Source organism: Coregonus lavaretus (genome assembly GCF_964263955.1).
Source record: "Coregonus lavaretus genome assembly, chromosome: 5".
Taxonomy (NCBI): Eukaryota; Metazoa; Chordata; class Actinopteri; order Salmoniformes; family Salmonidae; genus Coregonus; species Coregonus lavaretus.
The window spans coordinates 21,891,280-21,907,201 of record NC_139992.1 but is presented as its reverse complement, the minus strand read 5'-3'; the positions used below and the strand labels follow the sequence as shown (position 1 = coordinate 21,907,201).

The following is a 15,922-nucleotide window of genomic DNA, read 5'->3' as shown; positions in this document are numbered from 1 at the left end:
CATGGTACTTTAGCACCTGGAATTAAGACATTTAGACACCTGGAATTCCGCAAGGGCGTGGTTCCTTAGTGATAAGTTACAGTGCATTCGGAAAGTATTCAGACCCTATGACTTTTACCACATTTTTGTTACGTTACAGCCTTATTCTAAAATTTATTAAATTGCTTTTCCCCCTCATCAATCTACACACAATACCCCATAATGACAAAGCAAAAACTGGTTTTTAGAGATTTTTGCAAATTTATAAAAAATACATAACTGAAATATCACATTTACATAAGTATTCAGACCCTTACTCAGGACTTTGTTGAAGCACCATTGACAGCGATTACTGTCACGCCCTGACTCTGGGGACTCTTATTTGTTGAGTCAGGGTGTGATTTTCTATGTGGTGTAGATCTATGTTTATAGTCTAGTATGTCTAGATCTATGTTGGCCGGTGTGGTTCCCAATCAGAGGCAGCTGTCGCTCGGGAACAGTATTATACTGAGGAGTCGGAGGATGACGACGACGACGAGTTTCTGTTCCCTAACTCGTGGGGGCTCCCGGAGGAGTCCTCACGGGAAGAGGAGTGCCGACGACGGAGACCCGAGAGGCAACCCCAAGAAAAAAAATTGGGGGGGGCACACGGGGTGGATGACGAGGCAGCAGGAGGCCGTGGAAGGGCGAATCTGCAGGTTAGGAGAGGAGGCCACCATGTTACGGGGGCTATTGGTTCAGGGGGAGCAGGAGTTATTCAGTCAGAGGGAGGCGCTACAGGAGGCTAAAAGGGAGAAGGAAAGTGTAGAGGCATGGCGAGAGGAGCTGGTTAGGCAGCAGAAGGAGTGGGGGTTAATAAAGGAACCCAGTCCCGCTCCTCGCACCAAGCAAGTGGTGCGTGTCGCCAGTCCGGTCCGGCCCGTTCCTGCTCCCCGCACTAAGCCAGTGATGCGTGTTCCCAGTACGGCCCGACCCGTTCCTGCTCCTCGCACCAAGCCAGTGGTGCGCGTCGCCAGCCCGGTCCAGCCTGTTCCTGCCCCTCGCACCAAGCCAGTGGTGCGCGTCGCCAGCCCGGTCCAGCCTGTTCCTGCCCCTCGCACCAAGCCAGTGGTGCGCGTCGCCAGCCCGGTCCGGCCTGTTCCTGCTCCTCGCACCAAGCCAGTGGTGCACGTCGCAGGTCCGGCCCGGCCTGTTCCTGCACCTCGCACCAAGCCAGTGGTGCGCGTCGCCAGCCCGGCCCGGCCTGTTCCTGCTCCTTGCACCATGCCAGTGGTGCGCGTCAACCAGCCCGGCCCGGCCTGTTCCTGCTCCTCGCACCAAACCAGTGGTGCGTGTTCCCAGCCCGGCCCGGCCTGTTCCTGCTCCTCGCACCAAGCCAGTGGTGCGCGTCGCCAGCCCGGCCCGGCCTGGCCTGTTCTTGCTCCTCACACCAAGCCAGTGGTGCGCGTCGCCAGCCCGGCCCGGCCTGGCCTGTTCCTGCTCCTCGCACCAAGCCAGTGGTGCGCGTCGCCAGCCCGGCCCGGCCTGTTCCTGCTCCTCGCACCAAGCTAGTGGTGCGCGTCGCCAGCCCGGCCCGGCCTGTTCCTGCTCCTCGCACCAAGCCAGTGGAGCAGGTTCCTAGTCCGGTTCGGCCCGTGCCTGCTCCTCGCACCAGACCAGTGGTGAGTTTGTCCAGTCCGGCACGGCCCGTGCCCGTTCCACCGGTACCTGGTCCGGCACCGGTCAGCTGCTCCACTCCGGAGCCAGAGCAGTCCGCTCCACCGGTGCCTGATCCAGTTCCGGTCAGCTGCTCCAGTCCGGAGCCAGAGCAGTCCGCTCCACCGGTGCCTGATCCAGCTCCGGTCAGCGGCTCCACTCCGGAGCCAGAGCAGTCCGCTCCACCAGGGTCAAGTCCAGATCCGGTCAGCGGCTCCACTCCGGAGCCAGAGCAGTCCGCTCCACCGGTGCCCAGTCCAGCTCCGGTCAGCGGCTCCAGTCCAGACCCAGACGTCAGCCCCTCTCCAGGTTCGGGGTCTCCCACACCAGGGTCCAGACAGGGCTTGGAGTATAGTGGGAGGAAGGAGAGGGGAAGCAGCGCGCCGAGGTCCAGACCAGACCAGGGGCGCAACAGGGAGGTGGAGAATAGGTGGTTGTCACGCCCGGTGCCGGATCCGCCTCCGAGGCGGAATGCCCACCCGGCCCCTACCCTGTTAAGTAAAGGTTGTGCGGGCGGAGTCCGCACCTTTGGGGGGGGGGGGGGGGGGGTACTGTCATGCCCTGACTCTGGGGACTCTTATTTGTTGAGTCAGGGTGTTATTTTCTATGTGGTGTAGATCTATGTTTATAGTCTAGTATGTCTAGATCTATGTTGGCCGGTGTGGTTCAGAGGCAACTGTCGCTCGTTGTCTCTGATTGGGGACCATACTTAGGCAGCCTATTGGCACTAGTGGGTTGAGGGATCTTGTTCCGTGAAAGGTATGTTGTTTGTGTCTACCTTGGACTTCACGTTTCGTTTCGTTTATTGTTTTGTCGAGTGTTTATTCATTTAATAAACATGTATGCATATCAAGCTGCGCCTTGGTCCGTCCCGTTTATGAACGAACGTGACAATTACAGCCTAGAGACTTCTTTGTTATGACGCTACAAGCTTGGCACACCTGTATTTGGGGAGTTTCTCCCATTCTTCTCTGCAGATCCTCTCAAGCTCTGTCAGGTTGTATGGGGAGCGTCACTGCACAGCTATTTTCAGGTCTCTCCAGAGATGTTCGATCGGGTTCAAGTCCGGGCTCTGGCTGTGCCACTCAAGAACATTCAGAGACTTGTCCCGAAGCAGCTCCTGCGTTGTTTTGGCTGTGTTCTTAGGGTCGTTGTCCTGTTGGAAGGTGAACCTTCGCCCCAGTCCGAGGTCCTGAGCGCTCTGGAGTAGGTTTTCATCAAGGATCTGTCTGTACTTTGCTCCGTTCATCTTTCCCTCGACCCTGACTAGTCTCCCACTCCCTGCCTCTAAAAAACATCCCCACAGCATAATGCTGCCACCACCATGCTTCACCGTAGAGATTGTGCCAGGTTTCCTCCAGACGTGACGCTTGGCATTCAGGCCAAATAGTTCAATCTTGGTTTCATCAGATCAGAGAATCTTGTTTCTCATGATCTGAAAGTCCTTTAGGTGTGTTTTGGCAAACTCCAAGAGGGCTGTCATGTGCCTTTTACTGAGGAGTGGCTTCTGTCTGGCCACTCTACCATAAAGGCCTGATTGGTGGAGTGCTGCAGAGATGGTTGTCCTTCTGGAAGGTTCTTCCATCTCCACAGAGGAACTCTGGAGCTCTGTCAGAGTGACCATCGTGTTCTTGGTCACCTCCCTGACCAAGGCCCTTCTCCCCCGATTGCTCAGTTTGGCCAGGCTGCCAGCTATAGGAAGAGTCTTGGTGGTTCCAAACTTCTTCCATTTAAGAATCATGGAGGCAGAGGCCTCCCAAGTGGCACAGCGGTCTAAGGCACTGCACCACAGTGCTTGAGGCGTCACTACAGCCCCAGGTTCGATCCCAGGCTGTATAACAACCTGCCGTGACCGGGAGACCCATGAGGCGGCGCACAATTGGACCAGCGTTGTCCGGGTTAGGGGAGGGTTTGGCCGGCCGGGATGTCCTTGTCCGATCGCGCTCTAGAGACTCCTTGTGGTGGGCTGGGTAACTGCAAGCTGACTTCGGTCACCAGTTGTATGGTGTTTCCTCCGACACATTGGTGCGGCTGGCTTCCGGGTTAAGCGAGCAGTATGTCAAGAAGCAGAGCGGCTTGGCAGGGTCGTGTTTTGGAGGACGCATGGCTCTCGACCTTCGCCTCTCTTGCAGCGATGGGACAAGACTGTAACTACCAATTGGATATCACGAAAATGGGGTAAAAGTAAAAAAGTATATATATAGAATGATTGAGGCCACTGTTTTCTTGGGGACCTCCAATGCTGCAGAAATGTTTTGGTACCCTTCCGCAGATCTGTGCCTCGACACAATCCTGTCTCAGAGCTCTACGGACAATTCCTTCGACCTCATCGCTTGGTTTTTGCTCTGACATGCACTGTCAACTGTGGGACCTTATATAGACAGTTGTGTGCCTTTCCAAATCATATTCAATCAATTGAATTTACCACAGGTGGTCTCCAATCAAGTTGTAGAAACATCTCAAGGATGGTCAATGGAAACAGGATGCATCTGCGCTCAATTTCGAGTCTCATAGCAAAGGGTCTGAATACTTATTTCTTAAAACCAGTTTTTGCTTTGTCAGTATGGGGTATTGTGTGTAGATTGATGAGGATTTTTATTTATTTAATATATTTTAGAATAAGGCTGTAAAGTAACAAAATGTGGAAAAAGTCAAGGGGTCTTTCCGAATGCACTGTATATAAAACACACACACACACACACACACACACACACACCAGGAAACAAAGAGCTAGGAATCCCCAAATTAACCACACTGTAAACAGGCTTAATTTGCAGACAACATGAACTGGGATCGGAGCAGCCAAAGTGGAATTGAAACCAGACAAACAAACATTTCCCAAACGAGTCACATTTATTTAAAAAAAAGGTTCTCACGCAACACAGATAAATATATAAACACAGCAGTATGGCACATTGTCAGCAGCAAGTCACATCTTGGACTGCACACACTCTCTCACACACACACATACACTCACAGACTCACACATACACTCACAGACTCACACATACACTCACAGACTCACACATGAGCAGGTGTAAGACACACTGTACAGGGTTCATCCAGCCAGTTGTTGTGGTTCAGACTGTCAGTAGAAAAGCTTTCATCTTCTCGGCCTGAGACTCTGTAAACGTGATCGAGGACGGCGAGGGGGGAAGGGGAGTGGTCCATTCCTCTCCCAGGCCTTCCCTGATGGACAAAGAGCTGTCCTGAGTCAGGCCTCCTGGAGGTGTTAGGGACGTAGGGTGGCGAGCAGCCCCAGGTCTGGTGAGGGGGTGTGAGGGGGAAAGGGAAGTCTGGTGGAGCCTCTGGATCACATTCCCATCCTGATGCTCTGGATGATCTGAAAAATGGCTGAGAGAGAAAGTGGCTGTTGTTAACACTGAACAACATCCAGTCAGGCGAAGTCACTGAACAGAAAACTGAAGTGAAACTGAAATCTGGTTAGTTTCCTAGGTGAGTAATATCAAGACTAATGTGAAACAGAAAGTTGAACTCCTGATTGAATGAATGAGTTTCCACAGTTCTCTCACACATCTCCACAGAATCTGGGCCTCACCTGATCCACAGACGACGAAGACGAACAGAGCCAGGAGCCACGGCCCCACGGGGTACTTCTCCTCCTGAGGTCGCTGAGAGGGAGTGGGGAGAGAAAACAACAATGTTCAACCAATGAGATGTATAGGTCAAATGTCATTAAAACGTCACTATTTGATATGTGTTGTCTTTAGTGCTGAGTGATTAGTGCCATTTGAGGGCGTTTCGTTTCGATTATTACAAAATAATCACGGTTTCCGATTTAAATTTCAATAACTTTTTAATACATTAAATGCACTATGAATTATGTGGGTTGAATGCTGTAACAACACAGAATAAAACAATTAATAAAAGTACCATGATGGTAGAGTAGAGTATTACTTTATTAATCCCAACTTGGGAAATTGTTTTATCACAGCATGCATCATCAATAACTTCCAAGGACAGGATACGTAACAATGACAGACACACAAAAAAACAACATATTAAGACACATGAAGGTACAGTGGGGGAAAAAAGTATTTAGTCAGCCACCAATTGTGCAAGTTCTCCCACTTTAAATGATGAGAGAGGCCTGTAATTTTCATCATAGGTACACGTCAACTATGACAGACAAATTGAGATTTTTTTTCTCCAGAAAATCACATTGTAGGATTTGTAATGAATTTATTTGCAAATTATGGTGGAAAATAAGTATTTGGTCACCTACAAACAAGCAAGATTTCTGGCTCTCACAGACCTGTAACTTCTTCTTTAAGAGGCTCCTCTGTCCTCCACTCGTTACCTGTATTAATGGCACCTGTTTGAACTTGTTATCAGTATAAAAGACACCTGTCCACAACCTCAAACAGTCACACTCCAAACTCCACTATGGCCAAGACCAAAGAGCTGTCAAAGGACACCAGAAACAAAATTGTAGACCTGCACCAGGCTGGGAAGACTGAATCTGCAATAGGTAAGCAGCTTGGTTTGAAGAAATCAACTGTGGGAGCAATTATTAGGAAATGGAAGACATACAAGACCACTGATAATCTCCCTCGATCTGGGGCTCCACGCAAGATCTCACCCCGTGGGGTCAAAATGATCAGCAAAAATCCCAGAACCACACGGGGGGACCTAGTGAATGACCTGCAGAGAGCTGGGACCAAAGTAACAAAGCCTACCATCAGTAACACACTACGCCGCCAGGGACTCAAATCCTGCAGTGGCAGACGTGTCCCCCTGCTTAAGCCAGTATATGTCCAGGCCCGTCTGAAGTTTGCTAGAATGCATTTGGATGATCCAGAAGAGGATTGGGAGAATGTCATATGGTCAGATGAAACCAAAATATAACTTTTTGGTAAAAACTCAACTCGTCGTGTTTGGAGGACAAAGAATGCTGAGTTGCATCCAAAGAACACCATACCTACTGTGAAGCATGGGGGTGGAAACATCATGCTTTGGGGCTGTTTTTCTGCAAAGGGACCAGGACGACTGATCCATGTAAAGGAAAGAATGAATGGGGCCATGTATTGTGAGATTTTGAGTGAAAACCTCCTTCCTTCAGCAAGGGCATTGAAGATAAAACGTGGCTGGGTCTTTCAGCATGACAATGATCCCAAACACACCGCCCGGGCAACGAAGGAGTGGCTTCGTAAGAAGCATTTCAAGGTCCTGGAGTGGCCTAGCCAGTCTCCAGATCTCAACCCCATAGAAAATCTTTGTAGGGAGTTGAAAGTCCGTGTTGCCCATCGACAGCCCCAAAACATCACTGCTCTAGAGGAGATCTGCATGGAGGAATGGGCCAAAATACCAGCAACAGTGTGTGAAAACCTTGTGAAGACTTACAGAAAACGTTTGACCTGTGTCATTGCCAACAAAGGGTATATAACAAAGTATTGAGAAACTTTTGTTATTGACCAAATACTTATTTTCCACCATAATTTGGAAATAAATTCATTAAAAATCCTACAATGTGATTTTCTGGATTTTTTTTCTCATTTTGTCTGTCATAGTTGACGTGTACCTATGATGAAAATTACAGGCCTCTCTCATCTTTTTAAGTGGGAGAACTTGCACAATTGGTGGCTGACTAAATACTTTTTTCCCCCACTGTACATGCACCTTAGTATCCGTAAAAGAATAAAGTCCATTTCAAGTGCTGTTTTCTATCCTACTCTGGAGGAAAAACAAGCAAAAACACTTCACAATAAAACTGTTAATCAGTTACACTCGTTAAAAAAGCCTCATGGCTGTGGGTAAAAATGACCATCTAAACCTCTCTGTGGAACTTCTGGGCAGGATGAACCTGCTACTGAAGCTTCTCCTGTGGTGCTTCTCATCATCTTATCTCTATAGAGCCGCTGCCTATGCTGTCTGACAAAATCACTATTTTAGTAGTTCTTCAAAGTAAATAAGGCATACTTTTATCACTGCTAAATACCAACTATCAATCACTTAGATCAAGTATTTTCAGGTAGAGACACCTTGCCAAGCAACTGCTCTCAATCACACTTTCTTCTATCTCCTCTCTCTCTGTGTCTTCCCCACGCTAACCTAATGTAGCAGGCATAAAATAAACATGTGGGACGTGTTCGAGAGCTTCAAAACTGTGACGTATCATGGGTAAATTGTGACAGACTGACTAATCAACAAATAATATTGAGTAGTTATTTAGGATGCAAGGTGACTTGTAGATCAGTCAGTCTCAATTCACCTTTAAAGTCGGCTGCAATGTCAAACGCGCCCACAGACTGGACAAGTAGGCGTGCAATGGATTATGGTCATTGTAGTTACATTGAGGGAAAAAAGTATTTGATCCCCTGCTGATTTTGTACGTTTGTCCACTGACAAAGACATGATCAGTCTATAATTTTAATGGTAGGTTTATTTGAACAGTGAGAGACAGAATAACAACAAAAAAATCCAAAAAAACGCATGTCGAAAATGTTATAAATTGATTTGCATTTTAATGAGGGAAATAAGTATTTGACCCCTCTGCAAAACATGACTTAGTACTTGGTGGAAAACCCTTGTTGGCAATCACAGAGTTCAGACATTTCTTGTAGTTGGTCATCAGGTTTGCACACATCTCAGGAGGGATTTTGTTCCACTCCTCTTTGCAGATCTTCTCCAAGTCATTAAGGTTTTGAGGCTGACGTTTGTCAACTTGAACCTTCAGCTCCATCCACAGATTTTCTATGGGATTAAGGTCTGGAGACTGGCTAGGCCACTCCAGGACCTTAATGTGCTTCTTCTTGAGCCACTCCTTTGTTGCCTTGGCCGTGTGTTTTGGGTCATTGTCATGCTGGAATACCCATCCACGACCCATTTTCAATGCCCTGGCTGAGGGAAGGAGGTTCTCACCCAAGATTTGACGGTACACATGGCCCCGTCCATCGTCCCTTTGATGCGGTGAAGTTGTCCTGTCCCCTTAGCAGAAAAACACCCCCAAAGCATAATGTTTCCACCTCCATGTTTGACGGTGGGGATGGTGTTCTTGGGGTCATAGGCAGCATTCCTCCTCCTCCAAACACGGCGAGTTGAGTTGATGCCAAAGAGCTCGATTTTGGTCTCATCTGACCACAACACTTTCACCCAGTTCTCCTCTGAATCATTCAGATGTTCATTGGCAAACTTCAGACGGGCCTGTATATGTGCTTTCTTGAGCAGGGGGACCTTGCGGGCGCTGCAGGATTTCAGTCCTTCACGGCGTAGTGTGTTACCAATTGTTTTCTTGGTGACTATGGTCCCAGCTGCCTTGAGATCATTGACAAGATCCTCCTGTGTAGTTCTGGGCTGATTCCTCACCGTTCTCATGATCATTGCAACTCCACGAGGTGAGATCTTGCATGGAGCCCCAGGCCGAGGGAGATTGACAGTTATTTTGTGTTTCTTCCATTTTCGAATAATCGCACCAACTGTTGTCACCTTCTCACCAAGCTGCTTGGCGATGGTCTTGTAGCCCATTCCAGCCTTGTGTAGGTCTACAATCTTGTCCCTGACATCCTTGGAGAGCTCTTTGGGCTTGGCCATGGTGGAGAGTTTGGAATCTGATTGATTGATTGCTTCTGTGAACAGGTGTATTTTATACAGGTAACACGCTGAAATTAGGAGCACTCCCTTTAAGAGTGTGCTCCTAATCTCAGCTCGTTACCTGTATAAAAGACACTTGGGAGCCAGAAATCTTTCTGATTGAGAGGGGGTCAAATACTTATTTCCCTCATTAAAATGCAAATCAATTTATAACATTTTTGACATGCGTTTTTCTGGATTTTGTTGTTGTTATTCTGTCTCTCACTGTTCAAATGAACCTACCATTAAAATTATAGACTGATCATTTCTTTGTCAGTGGGCAAACGTACAAAATCAGCAGGGGATCAAAAACTTTTTCCCCTCACTGTAATTACCACGTTTTCTGTGCTAAGCTATGTAGAATGTTACAACTCCCTATTACATCGCACAGTTCAGGCATGATCTGATTTATCTCTATAGAAACTGTGCATTGAGCTCATATAAAATAAAAAATGGAATTCAAATAATTGAACCTATGTCGGTCAATTAGTTGTTTAAAAACCGAAAAATAACAAAAATGTTGGTTAATTGCTCAGCACTAGTTGTCATAGGACCCTTAGGATAATTATTCTGAATGAATCGTGGTAAAATAATTTATTCTGTTAGTCAACTGTTTGCGGTAGTTCTATAGATATGATGTCAGTTTAGGACCTGATTGGGAGCAAGTCTAGTGTAACAATGGCCATGAAACCTCCCCTGTAGGAGGAGGAAACCTTGAGAGGAACCAGACTCTGAGGGGGGCCCATCCTCCACAGGCTGGCCACACACACCGAACATAAGGTCGGACATAAGGTTAGAGTTAGTACGACGGTCAAGGTCAGACAGTTGTTTAAGGGTGGTCAAATCAAGGCAGAATATGGCCCTACAGGAAACTTGGTGGAGGAAGACCAACCAGGTTGAACAAACATCCAAGGGAGGAAGGTTCTTACAGTGTTATTATCTCTAGACTTACATCAAGAACAAGTGCTGAATAGGACAAGTTTCCGACCAGGTTTTAAACCCTGCCCTCATCACTGTGTGGGTGTTTTTTACCCAGTCACACCAGAATAGGCCTGAGTGGATCTAATAATAATCAGAGTTATGCAGAGTTAGCATGGCTGTCTAGACCTGCAGCACGCGACTCGCCAACATAAACTATTACAACCACAAGGTCTGGTCTGGGTGACGTCATACAGTTGGACAGCACCCATATGCTCTCTGATGGTGGTGTGGTATTATTGTGGATAACACAATAGCTATCTAGAATATACAGTGCAAACCCCAAGTATTCCTTTATTCTAATACACACAATGACAACAATCTGTATCCCACAGTGAGCTAGCTATTCCATACAGTGTCACCTTACAGAATGCAGTCATGTTGAAGGCAGGTAAAGATTTCAGGTATAGTTTCATAATTCAAGGTTGACAGAAAAAAGCAGGCATCTCAAGGAGCACCAATAGAACAAATCAGCCTGCCTTAAAAGGAATCTGTTGGAGGGTGGATAGATTGGGAATCAAATACTGTAACATTATATTCAGCAGTTATGAAAATGTAATAAAATGACTAACACCTCCCATTTCCCTAAGGCTATTGCAGCACACAATTAAACAAGTGTACAGTCGTGGTCAAAAGTTTTGAGAATGACACAAGTATTAGTCTTCACAAAGTTTGCTGCTTCAGTGTTTTTAGATATTTTTGTCAGATGTTACTATGGTATACTGAAGTATAATTACAAGCATTCCATAAGTGTCAAAGGCTTTTATTGACAATTACATTAAGTTTATACAAAGAGTCAATATTTGCAGTGTTGACCCTTCTTTTCCAAGACCTCTGCAATCCACCCTGGCATGCTGTCAATTAACTTTTGGGTCACATCCTGACTGATGGCAGCCCATTCTTGCATAATCAATGCTTGGAGTTTGTCAGAATTTGTGGGTTTTTGTTTGTCCACCCGCCTCTTGAGGATTGACCACAAGTTCTCAATGGGATTAAGGTCTGGGGAGTTTCCTGGCCATGGACCCAAAATGACGATGTTTTGTTCCCCGAGCCACTTAGTTATCACTTTTGCCTTATGGCAAGGTGCTCCATCATGCTGGAAAAGGCATTGTTCGTCACCAAACTGTTCTTGGATGGTTGGGAGAAGTTGCTCTCTGTCACACCCTGGCTCTGGGACTCTATATGTTGAGCCAGGGTGTGTTCATTCTATGTGTTTATTTCTATGTTGGTAATTCTGTTGTGTTTATTTCTATGTTGGCTAGAGTGACTCCCAATCAGAGGCAACGAGTGTCAGCTGTCGTTGGTTGTCTCTGATTGGGAGCCATATTTATACTGTCTATTTTCCCTTTGTGTTTGTGGATTCTTGTTCCGTGTTCGGTCATTGTTACCGTGGACTTCACGAGTCGTTTCTTGTTTTGTTGATTGTGTTCTATTATCACTAAAGATAATAAAGTTAAACATGTTCGTTCATCACGCTGCGCCTTGGTCTGTTCATTACGACGATCGTGACAGAAGAACCCACCATGCAACGACCAAGCAGCGTGTCCAGGGGCAGCTCTTGGGCTGGACATGGGAGGAAGCGCCGGGAGAAGAGACGGTGGAGGCGCGCCGTAGAGAGGAGCAGCGGCGCCAAACGGGTCAACGTCGGACAGGCGAGAGGCAACCCCAGAACATTTTTAGGGGGGGGCACACGGCATGGACGACGGGGCTGACGGAGGCAGAAGAGGGGCGGATTCAGAAGGCCACCAGGTTACGGATACACCGCCCTGTACGTCCTGTGCGGATGCCTCACACAGAGTGTGTGAGGGTAGGCATTCAGCCAGGACAGGTTGTGGCCGCTCTTCACTCCAGGTCTCCTATCCGTCTCCACAGCCCGGTTCGGCCTGTCCCTGCTCCACGCACCAAGTCTACGGTGTGCGTCGCCAGCCCAGTCCGGCCTGTCCCTGCTCTATGCACCAAGCCTACGGTGTGCGTCGCCAGCCCGGCCCGGCCTGTTCCTGCCACTCGCACCAAGTCTACGGTGTGCGTCGCCAGCCCGGCCCGGCCTGTTCCTGCCACTCGCACCAAGTCTACGGTGCGCGTCGCCAGCCCGGCCCGGCCTGTTCCTGCCACTCGCACCAAGTCTACGGTGCGCGTCGCCAGCCCGGCCCGGCCTGTTCCTGCCACTCGCACCAAGTCTACGGTGCGCGTCGCCGGCCCGGCCCGGCCTGTTCCTGCCACTCGCACCAAGTCTACGGTGCGCGTCGCCAGCCCGGCCCGGCCTGTTCCTGCCACTCGCACCAAGTCTACGGTGCGCGTCGCCAGCCCGGCCCGGCCTGTTCCTGCCACTCGCACCAAGTCTACGGTGCGCGTCGCCAGCCCGGCCCGGCCTGTTCCTGTCACTCGCACCAAGTCTACGGTGCGCGTCGCCAGCCCGGCCCGGCCTGTTCCTGCTACTCGCACTAAGCCAGGGGTGCGAGACGTCAGCCTGGTAAGGCCTGTTCCTACTACTCGCACTAAGCCAGGGGTGCGAGACGTCAGCCTGGTAAGTCAGTCCAGCACAACCCGTGCCTGGGTCACCGGTGCCTGGTAAGGTACCGGTCAACTGCTCCACTATGGAACTGAAGCTAACCGCTCCTGCTAAGTCCAGTTCAGCTCCAGCCGGCGGGGCCAGACTGGACCAGGGGCGCTATGGGGGGTTTATTGGAGGGTGGTGGTCAAGGCCGGAGCCAGAACCGCCGCCGAGGAGGTATGCCCGCCCAGCCCTCCCCTGTTTTGTTCAGGTTGAGGCGCGGTCGCAGTCCGCGTCTTTAGGGGGGGGTACTGTCACACCCTGGCTCTGGGACTCTATATGTTGAGCCAGGGTGTGTTCATTCTATGTGTTTATTTCTATGTTGGTAATTCTGTTGTGTTTATTTCTATGTTGGCTAGAGTGACTCCCAATCAGAGGCAACGAGTGTCAGCTGTCGTTGGTTGTCTCTGATTGGGAGCCATATTTATACTGTCTATTTTCCCTTTGTGTTTGTGGGTTCTTGTTCCGTGTTCGGTCATTGTTACCGTGGACTTCACGAGTCGTTTCTTGTTTTGTTGATTGTGTTCTATTATCACTAAAGATAATAAAGTTAAACATGTTCGTTCATCACGCTGCGCCTTGGTCTGTTCATTACGACGATCGTGACACTCTCTGAGGATGTGTTGGTACCATTCTTTATTCATGCCTGTGTTCTTAGGCAAAATTGTGAGTGAGCCCACTCCCTTGGCTGAGAATCAACCCCACACATGAATGGTCTCAGGATGCTTTACTGTTGGCATGACACAGGACTGATGGTAGCGCTCACCTTGTCTTCTCCGGACAAGCTTTTTTCCGGATACTCCAAACAATCGGAAAGGGGATTCATCAGAGAAAATGACTTTACCTCAGTCCTCAGCAGTCCAATCCCTGTACCTTTTGCAGAATATCAGTCTGTCCCTGATGTTTTTCCTTGAAAGAAGTGGCTTCCTCGCTGCCCTTCTTGACACCAGGCCATCCTCCAAAAGTCTTCGCCTCACTGTGCGTGCAGATGCACTCACACCTGCCTGCTGCCATTCCTGAGCAAGCTCTGCACTGGTGGTGCCCTGATCCCGCAGCTGAATCAACTTTAGGAGACGGTCCTGGTGCTTTCTTGGGCGCCCTGAAGCCTTCTTCACAACAATTGAACCTCTCTCCTTGAAGTTCTTGATGATCCGATAAATGGTTGATTTAGGTGCAATCTTACTAGCAGCAATATCCTTGCCTGTGAAGCCCTTTTTGTGCAAAGCAATGATGACGGCACGTGTTTCCTTGCAGGTAATCATGGTTAACAGTGGAAGAACAATGATTTCAAGCACCACCCTCCTTTTAAAGCTTCCAGTCTGTTATTCTAACTCAATCAGCATGACAGAGTGATCTCCAGCCTTGTCCTCGTCAACACTCTCACCTGTGTTAACGAGAGAATCACTGACATGATGTCAGCTGGTCCTTTTGTGGCAGGGCTGAAATGCAGTGGAAATGTTTTTTTGAGATTAAGTTCATTTTCATGGCAAAGAGGGACTTTGCAATTAATTGCAATTCATCTGATCACTCTTCATAACATTCTGGAGTATATGCAAATTGCCATCATAAAAACTGAGGCAGCAGACTTTGTGAAAATTAATATTTGTGTCATTCTCAAAACCTTTGACCACGACTGTACAGTATCTCTATCTAAACTAATACAGGCCAGTGTAACCTATTCATATGAGGAAGTGAAACCTAAATTCCAGGGTTACATAATAATCAGTATCACTACCTGTCATATATCCTGTGTGTGTGTGTGTGCGTGTATGTGTATGTGTGTGTGTGTATGTGTATGTGTATGTGTGTGTGTGTGTGGGGGGGACCTGGGCAGGATACAGATGGACCATAGAGTTCATCAACAACCTCAGGCTCTCTTTATGGACTGAACAGCCAGATGATGACACCATCCATATTGACAATCTAGACCGTTATCTACGTGGCATTGATTTCTCATAAATTATTGATCAGGAGAATCCCGGGCTGTAAACCGTGTGGCAAATCGCCTGTTTGACCATGAAGACCACCAGACCATAAAGGAAACATACAGCATTCAATGATCAACAAGCCAACACGTTAACCAATTGTCCATGAATAACAATACATGGAGAAGGGCTTGAACACTCATTCATTGCGCCCTGTGTCGTGTGATTGATCTGAACGATTTAAAATTAAACATATGAAAAGCAACATGCCGAGTCTGATGTGATGAGAGAGATGGAGCGGCGTTATCGATAGCCAATTTGAGCCATAACATACATAACAACATCAGATATAGATACACAATCAATCATTTATGAAATGGATGGGTCACATTTATTGAAATTATGCCATTCTCAGTGATGATTAACTGAATCGATGTCATCATACTTGCACCTCCTTTCGTCTGATGATGGAACCCACACAGCCTGAAGAAAAGCTTAGCCTCACCAGGGTCTTTGCAACGTTGCCTCTCTGCGTGATGTTTTTGCTGTGCTTTTCGTTTGCCATACGGATCCTTTGTTTTGCTACCATCTTCTGAGAATGTTATATTGATTTAAAAGTATTATACACTGGCGTTATTTTGATGCAGTGATGATGAAGCCGCGAGACCCCACTTCTCTCTGTCTGCACCTGCTGACGCGCGCGTGGACGGAAGTGCGCTTCCATGGAGCGGGGAGCGCGCGCGCTGCTAAACTGATTTTTTTCTTCCTCATCTCTCAATCTAACCAGCCATTTAGTCAAACTATTTATTCTTAAAAATGTAATGGATTAATAGTTATGACATTTGCCCGAGAAACACACATTTAACTGTAGTCTCAGTTGTCACCAATACACAATCAGTGGGCTATTAAGTTATTCTACCTTTCTCATAAAGAAGCTGTTGTCAGGGCCTTACCTATGTGCTGCACATGCCTGGGGTGTCTGGAGAAACAGCATCATGTGTTTATCTGAACAAACCTTACATACAGGACAGTGACTGTGGTGGTCTAGAAAATGATGCAAAATTAGGTTAGAAACATTTGAGTGACCTGTTTTTTTATTTTAAATACAGAATAGTTTAAGTCTGAATTTCAACTGCCTCCACCACTTATAACTATCAGCTTCTGGGGGTTTTAATACTCACAAAATTATATAATATCTTTAGAT

General features: G+C 47.8%; 1 protein-coding gene across 1 annotated transcript; it reads right to left on the bottom strand.

Moving 5' to 3' along the window:
- Positions 1 to 4,987: 4,987 nt before the first annotated feature.
- On the bottom strand, positions 4,988 to 15,307 carry LOC311128948 (stress-associated endoplasmic reticulum protein 2; the record flags this gene model as incomplete). Its single annotated transcript, XM_084161184.1, has 3 exons — positions 4,988 to 5,028; positions 5,234 to 5,306; positions 15,224 to 15,307. The coding sequence occupies 3 exons, from the start codon at positions 15,305 to 15,307 to the stop codon at positions 4,988 to 4,990; spliced, it is 198 nt and encodes a 65-aa protein (XP_084017310.1).
- Positions 15,308 to 15,922: the final 615 nt, after the last annotated feature.